Source organism: Oncorhynchus clarkii, chromosome 15, assembly GCF_045791955.1.
Source record: "Oncorhynchus clarkii lewisi isolate Uvic-CL-2024 chromosome 15, UVic_Ocla_1.0, whole genome shotgun sequence".
Taxonomy (NCBI): domain Eukaryota; kingdom Metazoa; phylum Chordata; class Actinopteri; order Salmoniformes; family Salmonidae; genus Oncorhynchus; species Oncorhynchus clarkii.
This window is the reverse complement of record NC_092161.1, coordinates 22,387,405-22,402,930: the sequence shown is the minus strand read 5'-3', so window position 1 is coordinate 22,402,930 and position 15,526 is coordinate 22,387,405. Positions and strand designations below refer to the sequence as shown.

Here is a 15,526-nt window from a genome sequence, read left to right as displayed (position 1 = left end):
GACGGTAGCGGCAACATTATGTATAAAATAAGTTTAAAAAACAACGCAAATAAACAAACAAAAGCACAATCGGTTGGGGCACGTAAAACATCTGCCTTCTTCTCCAGCGACATTTTAGCTCACACCCAATGTCCATGGGATAAATAGCTTTAGGGGTGTGTCAGTTGTAGCGTGGTTAACACCTAGACAGTATAAACATTCTGAATGAACTTGCAGTGTGTGCTTCCTTTAATATATTGTGTGAAAATAGATTGAATTGGGGCCTTTCTCAAGAGTGTTTGCCTACACTCTACAACCTAAGTGTGGAAGTTTATGACTCTTACCTGTTGTTGGTCTGTTTGGTGGAAAGGCTCTCTACTGAGAATGAAATAGACAAATACAAAGACCAATATCAGTCAACTGACCAGCTGTATATTTGCTGATTTGTGCAATCATAGCAGTTAGGTCCTTTAATTATTATCTTCTTCTGCAGACTGCCTCTATGTGCTTACCTTCATGTGTTTGGTGACTTGTCTCGCTTCAGGCCTGTATCCATCTTTATAAAGAGTGTTGTTCAGCCCTACATGGAGAGCCCATAAAAATTGTGTCATTATTCCTTCCCTTTATCTTTGAGGACAAATATAAACCTGTGAAATTGTTATTGGATTCCTTCAACTGATCTTGAGGCTCTTCAATGTGCTTGAATGTCTGGGCCTCACCATCTGACATTGTAATAGCTGCAGCCTTCTCACATAAATAATTCCAGGCCACAAATGGAAGGGGGGACTCCATTTACCTCATGAGTTGTAAAAACTTCACTAGGGTATTCGGAATTTTGGATGAAGAGCTTGCCGAATTAAACTGCCGGCTACTCAGGCGCAGAAGCTAGGATATGCATATAATTAGTCGATTCGGATAGAAAACACTCCAAAACTGTTAAAATAATGTCTGTGAGTGTAACAGAACTGATATGGCAGGCGAAAACCCAAGGAAAATCCAACCAGGAAGTACTATTATTTTGAAAGGCTGTTTTTCCATTGAAAGCCTATCCACCATTCAAAGACTTAGGACCCAGTTCACGAGCTCTATGGCTTCTTCTACATGTGGCCAGTCTTTGGGCATTGTTTCAGGCTTTTACTCTGCTGAAAAATTAGGGAGAAACAACACTTTCACTGAGAGGCCAGTGGAAATTTCCAGACATCAGCCATGAGCCTGCGCCTTTCTTGTATCTCCTTTCCTATTGACGAAGCTTTTGTCCAGTTGAAATATTATTGATTATTTATGACAAAAACAACTGGAGGATTGATTTTAAACATTGTTTGGCATGTTTCTACTAACTTTTATTGTACTTTTTAAAAACTTTTCGTCTGGACTTAGTGCATACGGATTACTGGACAAAATGTGCAAACAAAAAGGAGGTTTTTGGTCATAAAGAGGGACATTAGAGAACAAAACAAACATTTATTGTCTAACATGGAGACCTGGGAGTGCCACCAGATGAAGATGATCAAAGGTAAGTGATCAATTTTAATGCTATTTCTGACTTTAGTGAGCCCGCTCCTTGGCTGGAAAATGGCTGTATGGGTTTCTGTATCTAGGCGTTGACCTAACATAATTGTAAAGTGTGCTTTCACCATAAAGCCTTTTTGAAATCTGACACAGCGGTTGCATTAACCTGTTGCGACGACCAAACCCGGATCCGGGATTCTATTTATAGACCTAAGCTCATTACCATAACGCAACGTTAACTATTCATGAAAATCGCAAATGAAATGAAATAAATATGCTAGCTCTCAAGCTTAGCCTTTTGTTAACAACACTGTCATCTCAGATTTTCAAAATATGCTTTTCAACCATAGGAAAACAATCATTTGTGTAACAGTAGCTAGCTAGCGTAGCATTTAGCGTTAGCATTAGCGTTAGCATTAGCGTTAGCATTTAGCAGGCAACTATCACAAAAACAAGTAAAGCCTTCAAATAAAATAACTTACCTTTGAAGAACTTCTGATGTTTTCAATGAGGAGACTCTCAGTTAGATAGCAGATGCTCCGTTTTTCCAAAAAGATTCTTTGTGTATTAGAAATAGCTCCGTTTTGTACATCACATTTGGCTACCAAAAAAAAAAAAACAAAAAAAAAAAAAAAACGAAAATTCAGCCCTCAAAACGCGAACTTTTTTCCAAATTAACTCCATAATATCGACTGAAACATGGCAAACGTGGTTTAGAATCAATCCTCAAGGTGTTTTTCCACATATCTCTTCAATGATATATCCTTCGTGGAAGCCTGGTTTCTCCTTGCTCTCAAATGGAAAAATAATTGCACCTGGCTTTACGCTCCAATTTCGACGCAGGGACACCAGGAGGACACTTGGAAAATGTAGTCTCTTATGGTCAATCTTCCAATGATATGCCTACAAATACGTCACAATGCTGCTAACACTTTGGGGGAACGACAGAAAGTGTAGGCTCATTCCTTGCGCAATCACAGCCATATAAGGAGACAATGGAAAACAGAGCTTCAGAAATTCTGCTCATTTCCTGGTTGATGCATCATCTTGGTTTCGCCTGTAGAATGAGTTCTGGGGCACTTACAGACAATATCTTTGCAGATTCTGAAACTTCAGAGTGTTTTCTTTCAAAAACTGTCAAGAATATGCATAGTCGAGCATCTTTTCGTGACAAAATATCGCGCTTAAAACGGGAACGTTTTTTATCCAAAAATGAAATAGCGCCCCTAGAGATCAAAGAGGTTAAGGAGAAGTTTATCTTTATCCGTATGTTTAAAATTTGTATCTTTTATCAATGTTTATGATGAGTATTTCTGTTATTTGATGTGGCTCTCTGCACTTTCACCGGATGTTTCTTTGAGACAATGCATTTCTGAACATAACGCGCCAATGTAAACTGAGATTTTTGGATATAAATATGAACTTTATCGAACAAAACATACATGTATTGTGTAACATGAAGTCCTATGAGTGTCATCTAATGAATATCATCAAAGGTTAGTGATTAATTTAATCACTATTTCTGACTTTTGTGAGCCCTCTCTTTGGCTGGAAAATGGCTGTATGGTTTTCTGTGACTAGGTGCTGACCTAACATAATCGCATGGTGTGCTTTCGCAGTAAAGCCTTTTTGAAATCGGACACTGTGGTTGGATTTACAAGAAGTGTATCTTTAAAACGGTGTATAATACTTGTATGTTGAATTTGGCACTCTGCAATTTCACTGGCTGTTGTCGAGGTGGGACGCTCTGTACCAGAGAGGTTTTAACACAACTTTCACCCAGGTGCGTCATACCTGAGTTGGAAACAGAAGATAATGTTTATTTTACACATAATTAATTCAAAGATATCCAATTTTAATATCAGTGCTCCTTAAAAAAAAGGGTACCTAACGTTTATATGTGTCCAACATGTCAGATACCGGTAACACTTTCAAAGACAATATGCTATTGAAACCTTGGTGAATAACCTTTTGTTTTTTTCCCCTGCCATTTATTAGCGTCCTCTGTGTAAAGTTTGCATAAACTCAGTCTTAGTATATTGTATACACAAAAACATGCTTTAGCCCCTGTGTATTTCTCAATTAGACTGAGTGAATATCTGATAAGGTGCTGAGACAAGGGGCACGAGGTCTTGGATTTGTAAGTGTCACACTGTTAAAGATCAAGATAGCTGTCAGGTCATTGTTTGTACAGTGTGGAGGAAGTGTGAAGCTGTTAACAAGGTGCTGATGTACTGGTGACATAGCTGTAAAGGGTGTTACATCCTTCAAGACCTGTGCATATCACCCCTGTATAGTATAATGCATGTTGGAGCCCTTTTGACTCTTACAACTTCACACCCTGGCCCTCGCTTCAGCCTTGAGGTTCTGCAATTAGCTTCCACAGCTGAACATACCATCCCCTGCCCTTCAATGACTCGCTAAGGATCCCATTCCCAGCTGCCGTGTGTCGTGCTTGATGTACTTCAACACATGGATTCACCTTAACATATTCTTCTGTTGTCATTTGTCTCCATATATTGACAGACTGCCAGGCCATCTCTACTGCTCCCCCAGGCTAAGACCATCTCTTCCCTCACCAAGGCACGTGGGCTCCCTGACAGGGGGTGAAAGAAAGATAAAGGTTAGTGATGCAGGAGTAGCCTCCACAAATCTTCCTCTAGCAACAGAATCACCACTGACCAAGGTAAGTCATAATGACATTATCTGTATGTCCTATCGGACTGTCAGCATGCAGTACTCAATGTGCAGGTGCAGGGATATTATCTTTTAAGAAATGTGTGTATTAAATAGCTGCAGCCTTCTCACATAAATAATTCCTGGCCATGAAAGAACACATACCTTCCTCAAGCAACTCATGTTAAGATTTTAACAATAGGGGACTCTACCAAGGGCGTCATGGAAAAATACAATATATTGTTTATTTTACACATAATTAAGTAACATTTATCGAATTTACAATCAGTTTCTCCTTTAAAATAATAGGTGCATTACTCCTCTGCTTTTACCATGGCAGATGTCATTCACCTTCAAAGACAATATCCCAATTGAAACCTTGGTAAATAATATTTTCTATCGTTTTTCTCTTGTGATGTATTAGGATCCTATGTTTAGTGTATGCATTAACTCAGTCTTAAGCCCTGGTTACAACACTGTATTATTTTAATAGGATCCTATGTTTAGTGTATGCATTAACTCAGTCTTAAGCCCTGGTTACAACACTGTATTATTTTATTAGGATCCCCGTTAGCTGTTGTGATAGTTAGGGTTAGATGATCAATAGACGGGTTGCGAACTGAGTGTGATCAGATCTTCCTGACCACCTCCAGAGATAGTTCGGGACGTGTTGCATAATTGTGTAGATGTGTAAAGGAATATGGACATTCAAATAGTTTAAAATGGGTCAACGTCAACATTATCCTGCCCTGTGACTATGGATAACGTAATATCACTGGATAATATAATAACTTATTTTATAATGTATTAAAAAAGAAGAATGTAATAAAAAGCCAGTTAATGTAAAACAAATGTTGAACTGATATGTTACTGTGTCCCAGATTATGTAATAGGTTATTGCATTATCTGGTGGTCATTACAATATCAGGTGAGCAACAAACGTTTTGACCTGCTTGATACAAGGTCTCTGGCAAGGTTATTATTCAGAAATAGTTTTTTTAGGTCTCAGTTGATGACTACCCAGATTAGTGCAAGAGACGTCGTGTCTGAGACACGTTGGCTGTAGGAAGAGACTAGTGAAAGTGTGAAGCTGTCTACAAGGTGGTAATGTAGTGGTTGACACAGCTGGAAAGAAAGTTACCTCCTTCAAGACCTGTGTGTGCAAGTGCCCTGTATTGTCTACTGTAATCCCCTTTGACTCATACAACTTCACACCTTGTGCCTCGCTTCAGCCTCGAGGTTCTGTAATTAGCTTTCAGCTTTTTTAGCTTTCAGCTAAACATACCAGTCTGTGTACCTCAATGTGTCCCAATCCCTCCCATTCCCAGCTGTCGTGGGGTTAGGGAGGGTGCATTTGAGACTTGCTTGATGCACTTGAACAAATGTTCACTTAGGGCTGAAGATCTGCCCTATATCGCAATGTTCCCTCGTTCGGGGTTGAAGGGATGGTTCAACTAAATGACTAAATTACATATTGGTTTCATTAACCAGTAAGCAGTCTATGGACTAGATAATACAGCAATCCATGCTTTGGTTTTGTTTACCTGGCCACTGTCTACAAATGCTAACTTTGTGGCATTTCTGACCTAAAACCAATGCAAGTCAATATCCCAGATACAAGGAAACTGATATGTAAATGTGTAATTTGGGTGAACTACCCCTTTATGGGTTTATTTGAGTCTTGTTTGATGTACTGGAACACATGGATTCCCCTTAACCTATTCTCCAGTCATCCTTTGTCTCCATAGATTTACAGACTGCCACACCATCTCCACTGCTCCCTCAGGCTACGACCATCTCTTCTCTCACAGGGAGTGAGTGAAAGAAGAGAGGATGTGCAGTTGGCCAGCAAAGTGATGCAGAGGTAACTTCCACTCCACACCAGAGTGCTGTGTGGCTCTTAAAAGGATTTCCAACAAAATAATATGTTGCTTCGGCATTTTTCTTGCGACTTTCACCAGATTGAAAAAAAAGCAGAATTTCTTAAGTACTATTCAACATGCAGTATTGCTTTCCAGAATCTTAGATCATTCCTCAGATATCATATAAAGATTGCTTTACTACATGTAAATCAAGCAAATGTTCCTCTAGCACAGAATCAGCACTGACCAAGGTAAGTCATAATGACATTATCTTTAACTCCTATCGAACTGTCAGCATGCAGTATTCAATGTGCAAGGGATACTGTGTTTTTGACAGCTAAGAGAAAATTGGATATTAACTCAGGCTTTAGATGTAATAATAAAAGTAAAACAAGTTTATTTTTTTAAAGTAGTATAATTATAAACAAAAGCAGTACATTTCCTTAAGTTATTGAATTATACTTCAAATAAATGATTTGGGTACTTTTTTGGTTTAAATTTGCCCAAGTCACATTTATTATTTTTACTATAACTTATAATATAGCTTCCACAAAATAATGAAATTAAATTATGTATTTTTATAATTAAATGTCTGCTTTTATTTTATTTTTATTTCACCTTTATTTAACCAGGAAGTCCAGTTGAGAACAAGTTCTCATTTACAACTGCGACCTGGCCAAGATAAAGCAAAGCAGTGTGACACAAACAACACAGAGTTACACATGGGATAAACAAACGATCAGTCAATAACACAATAGAAAAATCTATTTACAGTGTGTGCAAATGTAGTAAGATTAGGAAGGTAAGGCAATAAATAGGCCATAGGGGCGAAATAATTACAATTTAGCAATTAAACACTGGAGTGATAGAAGATGAATATGCAGAAGATGAATGTGCAAAAATAGATACTGGGGTGCAAAGGAGCAACAAAATAAAAATAACAGTATGGGGATGAGGTAGTTGGGTGGGCTATTTACAGATGGACTGTGTACATGTGCAATGATCAGTAAGCTGCTCTGACAGCTGATGCTTAAAGTTAGTGAGGGAGATATAAGTCTCCAGCTTCAGTGATTTTAGCAATTCGTTCCAGTCATTGGCAGCAGAGAACTGGAAGGAAAGGCGGCCAAAATAGGAGTTGGCTTTGGGGGTGACCAGTGAAATATATCTGCTGGAGCGCGAGCTACGGGTGGGTGCTGCTATGGTGACCAGTGAGCTGAGATAAGGCGGGGCTTCACCTAGCAAAGACTTATAGATGACCTGGAGCCAGTGGGTTTGGCGACGAATATGAAGCAAGGGCCAGCCAACGAGAGCATACAGGTCGCAGTGGTGGGTAGTATATGGGGCTTTGGTGACAAAACAGATGGCACTGTGATAGACTACATCCAGTTTGCTGAGTAGAGTGTTGGAGGCTATTTTGTAAAGGACATCGCCGAAGTCAAGGATTGGCAGGATAGTCTGTTTATGTTTGGCAGCATGAATGAAGGATGCTTTGTTGCGAAATAGGAAGCCGATTCCGTCAGAACCGTCCAGAATAGTGATAAGTGGCAGCATATAACACTAATAATAACAATAATAATGTACTGTGTCTCTGGTTAAACATCTCAACACCATACACAGAGACCTGCACCAACTTATAACAAGTAAAAACAGACATTTAGGGCTCTATTCAATCAGATCCACTTTAGCCGACATCCACATAGCGGTTGTTTTAGCTCTGTCGGAGGTGGAACTGCATTAGAGCTGTCAAATCCACAAGTGGCTTCTGGCATTATGAATGAACTCTACTCAACAATCTGGATGCAGTCTATCACAGTGCCATCCGTTTTGTCACCAAAGCCCCATACACTACCCACCATTGCAACATGTACGCTCTCGTTGGTTGGCCCTCGCTTCATACTCGTCGCCAAACCCACTGGCTACAGGTTATCTACAAGTCTCTGCTATGTAAAGCCCCGCCTTATCTCAGCTCACTGGTCACCTTAGCAGCACCCACTCGTAGCACGCACTCCAGCAGGTATATCTCACTGGTCACCCCCAAAGCCAATTCCTCCTTTGGTCGTCTTTCCTTCCAGTTCTCTGCTGCCCATGACTGGAACGAATTGCAAAAATCTCTGAAGCTGGAGACTCACATCTTCCTCACTAGCTTTAAGCACCAGCTGTCAGAGCAGTTTACAGATCACTGCACCTGTACATAGCCTATCTGTTAATCAGCCCAAATATCGGCTACCTCATCCCCATACTGGTATTTATTTATTTATTTTGCTCCTTTGCACCCCAGTATCTCTGCCTGCACATTCATCTTCTGCCGATCTACCATTCCAGTGTTTAATTGCTATATTGTAATTACTTCGCCACCATGGCCTATTTATTTCCTTAACTTACCTCATTTGCACTCACTGTATATAGACTTTTTGTTTTCTTTTGTTCTACTGTATTATTGACTTTATGTTTTGTTTATTAACAACATGTGTTGTTGTATGTGTCAAATTGCTATGCTTTATCTTGGCCAGGTCGCAGTTGCAAATGAGAACTTGTTCTCAACTAGCCTACCTGGTTAAATAAAGGTGAAATAAAAAAATATAGATTTTAAAAAATTAAGCAGACATTGCCATTGGCTGCACTACGAGTTGTATTAAGAGAAATCCCATGCAGCCTGGTTTACAAGTTCAAACACTGGAATGTGAGATGTAATCTACACCTCGATTAGGCTGATGTGAATCCTCATTATCTCGTTTAAGGATTTTCATCTTGAGTGTCATTATTTATATAAAGAAACAAAATATGCTTCTCTGCATCGCTGCTAAAATCTGGGTAAAAGATTGAAAGGAATGTGAGTCTTATTCATTACATGTTGCTTGCGAAAGTCTACCAAACTTCCCAGCAGTTAGACAAGCTAGCTATGCAAACTTGATTGATAGCCTGAAATGGCTTATTGGTAGCTAGTTATGAGTTTGGGGACCTACAGTATCTGGGCTGGCTAAAGCCAACTTCATAAAATTACTAGGTATTACAGCGAAACAACAACATAAAAAAAGATGAACAGGGCAGCTCTGAGGGTGACATTCCCCCGTGCCCCCTATGTGCATTGTCACGCCCTGATCTCTGTCTCCTCCCTTCAGGTGCTCCCTCCTGTCCAGCGCTTCCAGAGTCTCCCTCCTGTCCAGCACTTCCAGAGTCTCCCTCCTGTCCAGCGCTTCCAGAGTCTCCCTCCTGTCCAGCGCTTCCAGAGTCTCCCTCCTGTCCAGCGCTTCCAGAGTCTCCCTCCTGTCCAGCGCTTCCAGAGTCTCCCTCCTGTCCAGCACTTCCAGAGCCTCTCTCCTGTCCAGCGCTTCCAGTCTCCCTCCTGTCCAGCACTTCCAGAGCCTCCCTCCTGTCCAGCGCTTCCAGAGTCTCCCTCCTGTCCAGCGCTTCCAGAGTCTCCCTCCTGTCCAGCACTTCCAGAGCCTCTCTCCTGTCCAGCGCTTCCAGTCTCCCTCCTGTCCAGCACTTCCAGAGCCTCCCTCCTGTCCAGAGCTTCCAGAGTCTCCCTCCTGGCCAGCGCTTCCAGAGTCTCCCTCCTGTCCAGCACTTCCAGAGCCTCCCTCCTGTCCAGAGCTGCCGGAGCCGCCCGTCAGTCAGGAGCTGCCGGAGCCGCCCTGTGGGGTCCACGTCCCGCGCCAGAGCCGCCACCGCGGACAGATGCCCACCCAGAACCTCCCCTATTAGTTCAGGTTTTGCGGCCGTTGTCCGCACCTTTGGGGGGGGGGGGTACTGTCACGCCCTGACCCTAGATTGCTTTGTATGTTTCTATTTTTCATTTGGTCAGGGTGTGATGTGGGTGGGTATTCTATGTTGTATGTCTAGGTGTTGTGTTTCTATGTTTAGGTTTGGTATGGTTGCCAATCAGAGGCAGCTGGTTATCGTTGTCTCTGATTGAGAACCATACTTAGGCAGCCTGTTTTCCCACTAAGGGTGCAGGTAGTTGTTTTCTGTCTCTGTACCAGACAGAACTGTTTCGTATTGGTCTATTTTTGTTATTTTGGTCGTAGTGTTCTGAGTTAAAATAAATATACATCATGAACACGTACCACGCTGCACTTTGGTCCTCTTCACCTTCTTCAACCCACGACAGCCGTTACAGGCATGCCACCTCTGGTGTCTACTACGGAATGTGCATTATTTCACAGTCATAGTAGTGTTATAAATTCACCCAGGTTGAACTAATATACTATTATCAGATTCCCCAAATATGGTTAGTTGGATTCCCAGGTATTCATAGGAAATGAGTGAGTGTCATGGTTGGTCTCAAAGACTGAGAAAATAGCCTTCATTTTACAGGACCTCACTTTAATGTTATCTCTATTTTTTGTTGTAGGGCAGTCCATGACTTCTGATAACTTACCAGATGTGTCAGGAGAAGCCAGAACAGAGGTGGTTAATGGTACAGCTTGTTTTCTACCTTCCCCATGTGGGCAGCGTGGGAAGTACAGGGAGAACATTCTGAGTTAGCAGCCTAGGAGGTCACACACACTGGTTTCACCCGTACTGTAGACAGGGGAAAACAGAAGAAGTGTTAGCTCGTTGTTTCCTTGTAGTCTTTGTATTTTTAATTAAAGGTAAGCTAAATATTTTACTCCTTAGTGGGAAATAGATGTTCCTATATTTACCATCTGTAATAATATTTTGTTGATTAGTACAGTAATGTAGTGAATGTTTTGTTGAATAAATATTGTGTTGATCAATAATGAGTAATGTCATTAATTGAATAAATGACTAAGGCAGAACTGTTTCAGTAGCCTAAATGTCTCTTTAATATTGTGCATTTTTTATTTGTTTTATTTAACATTCATGTGACCCACAAAATAAAAACATGTATGGTGTCTTTATACAGTAAGACATGTAGCCATGCTTGGTTAGTTGTCCATAATCTATGACCTAATAATATTTATTATAACCCTACCATTAACATCGGCAAGCCTAAAATGGTCCGATTGACAAAACTTTACCTTCATGTCATGCGAAACAGACATCATGCGTTTGAAAGGTTAGCTAGGCTCTTTTGGCTGTTCTGAGACTTGTTTCGTGCTTTGACACTCTCCAGTGTTAGAGCTATGTACAGCAATATGGCAAAACAAAAATGACTTCACTATAAGATTTCTGCAGTGACGCATGGGAGTGAAGTAGCTTAAGTTAATTACATTGACCTCTCAGACTGAAGTGAATCCCTTGCGAGCATAACTTGTGCATTGCAGGCAGGAAAACAAGCACAAATTCAAAGGACCAATGCAAACACACAGTGTCCTCCGTAATTATTGGGACAGTGAAGCATTCTTGCTTCTTTTGGCTCTATACTCCAATAGTTTGGATTTGAAATCAAACAATGACTATGAGGTTAAAGTGCACACTGTCAGCTTTAATTTGAGGGTATATTCATACATATCAGGTGAACCATTTAGAATTTACAGCACTTTTGTACATTTGTCCCGATTTTAGGGCAACAAAAGTATTGGGACAAGTTCACTTATGTGTATTAAAGTAGTAAAAATGTAAGTATTTGGTCCCATATTCAATGACTACATCAAGCTTGTGACTCTACAAATATGTTGAATGCATTTGCTGTTTGTTTTGGTGGTTTTTCAGATTATTTTGTGCCCAATTGAAATGAATGGTAAATAATGTATTGTGTCATTTTGGAGTCACTTGTATTGTAAATAAGAATAGAATGTTTCTAAACACTTCTACATTACTGTGGGTTACCATGGTTATGTATAATTCTGAATGAATTGTGAATAATGATGAGTGAGAAAGTTACAGATGCACAAATATCATACCCTCAAGACATGCTAACCTCTCAGCATTACAATAACAGAGGTTAGCATTTGGGGGGTATATAACTTTCTCACTCATCATTATTCATGATACATTCAGGATTATCCGTCATCGTGGTAGCATCCACATTCATGTAGAAGTGTTTAGAAACATATTCTATTCTTATTTACAATAAAAGTGACCTCAAAATGACACAATACATTATTTACCATTAATTTCTATTGGGCACAAAATAATCTGAAACACAACCAAAACAAACAGAAAATGCATCCAACAATTTTGTAGAGCCACACGCTTGTTGTAGTCATTGCGTGCTATGAATAGGGGACCAAATCCTTAACTCTTTAATACATATAAGTGAATTTGTCCCAATAATTTTGCTATGTACAAAAACTACTGTAATTTCTAAACGATTCACCCAATATAGATGAAAGTACACTCAAATTAAGCTGATATTCTTCACTTTAACCTTGTATGATTTGAAGCATAGATTTGAAGTATAGAGCCAAAAGAAGAAAAAATGCTTCACTGTCCCAATAATTATGTACGGCACTGTACGTTCATGAATTTGACAGAATTGATTAATTCCCCAGCCACATCCCACAGCTTGTGGTGGTGCTGCAGTGCGCTTGTTAAGATTCAGATTCAGCCTAGTAGGACTATTGTATCAAAGCATCACAGCATTTTCAATTGATCTGTTTTTGATCATTGCCAGAAAAACAATTACCTACAACCATTTACATGTTAGTAATAGAAACATGATCAAATCTCAGAGAGAAAACATCAAATGGGATATCAGAACCCTGAGCCTACCTTGTGCTGAGAACCCTATTTGCTGTGGAGAGGTATTTGTATTTGCCGTAGAGGAGCCTGCTAATTATAGGACCTGATTCATGTCTGCGGGCAAAGACATTAATCAAACACTCCCATGAAAGTCCTTAATTGCTCATAATATGGTAAATACATGTAGAATCTTCTCCAATGTCATTTTATTTTACCATTATGTTAAACCTTTCCAAATGCAGGTTGTTCATCAGAAATGTGTGTTAGATAATAGCCTAATTGGTCAATGCAGCTTTTGTGTTTCACACTTGTTCACTATTTTCACAATCAATAACCCAAGTTATAGAGAAATGATATTGAAAGAATTGTATTACTGTATTTATTTCCAGATCAGCTTTTACCTTGTCTGACCAAGTGGAGAGGTTTACTTTGTTAGTGGACACAACTCTGACATTACATTTCTTTTTTAAAGACTGTCTACCCTCGACATTTTGAGGATGTATCTGTCACAAAGATTGTGTAAGTAAATAAGACGTCCTAAATGCTGTACTATTGTGAGTAGTGTAGTCCTATATTGTTTGTGCTTGTCCAATTCTTTGAAAGATATTACGATTATTTGATTAGCTAACTCATTAGGGAAGGTATTTTGTAATTAATGTGGCGAGATTTTGTTACCTGAAGAATACAGAAATCCAACATGTCCCCAACAATGCTTTCCTTAGCAATCATATGATGTGTTGGTAGATACTGTGCTCAGAGCTATGGTCTCTCTTTATAAAGAGCACTGGTGTCGGTTTGAGTGTTGGTATCCCAGGCATCCCACTGCATCAGTTATTGCTGTTGACTTTATTAATTCTTGCTCACAATTTACAGAAAAACTGAAGAAATGCAGAATTTACATAATACAACATTTCATTGAAAACAGTGTGTGGCTAAATGTGGGATAAAAAGAATAATGAGGCCTAGCTGTTGCCATCTCTCAACTTGTTGGCTTGTGAGGTATAACCTCAGCTGGATCTTTCCACAAAATTAGTCCCTTTTGCGTCCCTTTTACCCCCTTTTCTCCCCAATTTCATGGTATCCAATTGTTAGTAGCTACTATCTTGTCTCATCGCTACAACTCCCGTACGGGCTCGGGAGAGACGAAGGTTGAAAGTCATGCGTCCTCCGATACACAACCCAACCAAGCCGCACTGCTTCTTAACACAGCGCATCTCCAACCCGGAAGCCAGCCGCACCAATGTGTCGGAGGAAACACCGTGCACCTGGCGACCTTGGTTAGCGTGCACTGCGCCCGGCCCGCCACAGGAGTCGCTGGTGCGCGATGAGACAAGGATATCCCTACCGGCCAAGCCCTCCCTAACCCGGACGACGCTAGGCCAATTGTGCGTCGCCCCACGGACCTCCCAGTCGCGGCCGGCTGCAACAGAGCCTGGGCACGAACCCAGAGTGTCTCGGGAGGCGTCCCTTTGATGTTTTAAGTAGAAATTGTGCACCAATATTGCATTTTAAAAGCCTGTTATATTATGTGACGTGCCCTTTAATATAGACCACACGTAAAATTCAATAAATCCAAATAAAGACTAGCTAAAGTGTACAAATTCTGCATTTTGACATGTCCCTCTGTCTCTGTGAATTCTAGGAAGATTTTAACCCACTTAACCCCAAAATGTTCCAAGTTTTCATCATCATTGTAAAGACCTTGTTATTTTTGTTGCTTTGACAAAGTCATTACTGAAGAGTATTATTGATTTCATGTGATTAGTGATTCATTGATTGATTCAAGGACGAAAAAAACCTGTCCCTCATTTTAAGGTCAACTCTGTTATGTGAACCGAACAAATATTTTTTTCAAAATAAACTTTTAACTTCTAATAGTACAATTCTTGTGTAAAAAAAGCTGAGGTGGTTCTACTCTTTTAGGCCATTTGCTGGTGTTTTATGGTGGAAAACGGAGTGGGTCGAGCATAACATGTCAACTCTGTTACCCATAAATAGACAGGCTATAAAATAAATGTGTTTGAAGCTTACATTCAATTGCCATTGTCACAAAGGGATGTATGGCTGATTTAAGATGAAAACCTCAACCCTGTTATGTCAGCTGTTGCAGTCAACCCTGTTGCTTTATTTGGAACTTAGGTTGATCAACCCTGTTACTTTATTTGGAACTTAATAGGCACTTACTATAGTATAGAATATGTTTTGGGATTAGTTGAACATCTGCTCTTCATGACAGAATGTTAAAATTAGGTCATATCAAACGTTTTTTTCACCAAGTTACACTTCGCAAAAGGGACTCATTTCGTGAAAAGACCCAGGGGTATTGTTTACGCCACATTGTTTCCCTCCCTTTGTCCTTGAGTGCAAAAATAACCCAGTGGCATTCCTGCTGAGGGCCTTTGTTTGATTGAGTCGGACAGCTTGTGAAGTAGCGTACATTGTGGGTTCTATCAATACACATTGTGGAAATTCAGTTTTACAGCATGATTGACATTTTAAATGCAATGTTTCCACTTTAGTGGAGACTGCATTCACGGTAAACTCTGCATATGTCGGCTCAATCGGAAATCACCTTCACATTTCTATCAGGGAATCTGTAACGCTTCGGATTGACTAGAGCCGTAGGTGCTATAAGCATTTGGTGACAAATGAATCCTACCACCTGCCTAATTGTTAAGGTCATGAGCAGGAAATCATTTTTGAGAAGCATTCACTACAAGTTGGTGGGTATGACAAGTAGCTGAGGGTGGGAACGTCAATGCTGATCTTGAATTAATTATCCAATGGACTCAAAATGACAGTTATTTAGTCAGGATCTTTTACATGCTTATGACAGCAATTACAATCCATTATAACCCCATCATACTGTATCATACTTGCCAGCGAGTTACCTCATTTTCATTTGATTT

At 40.1% G+C, this 15,526-nt stretch overlaps 1 protein-coding gene across 1 annotated transcript; it reads left to right on the top strand.

The window, feature by feature from the left end:
* The first annotated feature begins 1,452 nt into the window (after positions 1-1,452).
* On the top strand, positions 1,453-9,763 carry LOC139366821 (uncharacterized protein DKFZp434B061-like). Its single transcript, XM_071104516.1, has 5 exons — positions 1,453-1,492; positions 3,650-3,719; positions 4,015-4,174; positions 5,913-6,028; positions 9,146-9,763. Exons 1-5 carry the CDS (start codon positions 1,453-1,455, stop codon positions 9,729-9,731), a joined length of 972 nt encoding a protein of 323 aa, XP_070960617.1. The 3' UTR covers positions 9,732-9,763.
* The last annotated feature ends 5,763 nt before the right edge of the window (positions 9,764-15,526 follow it).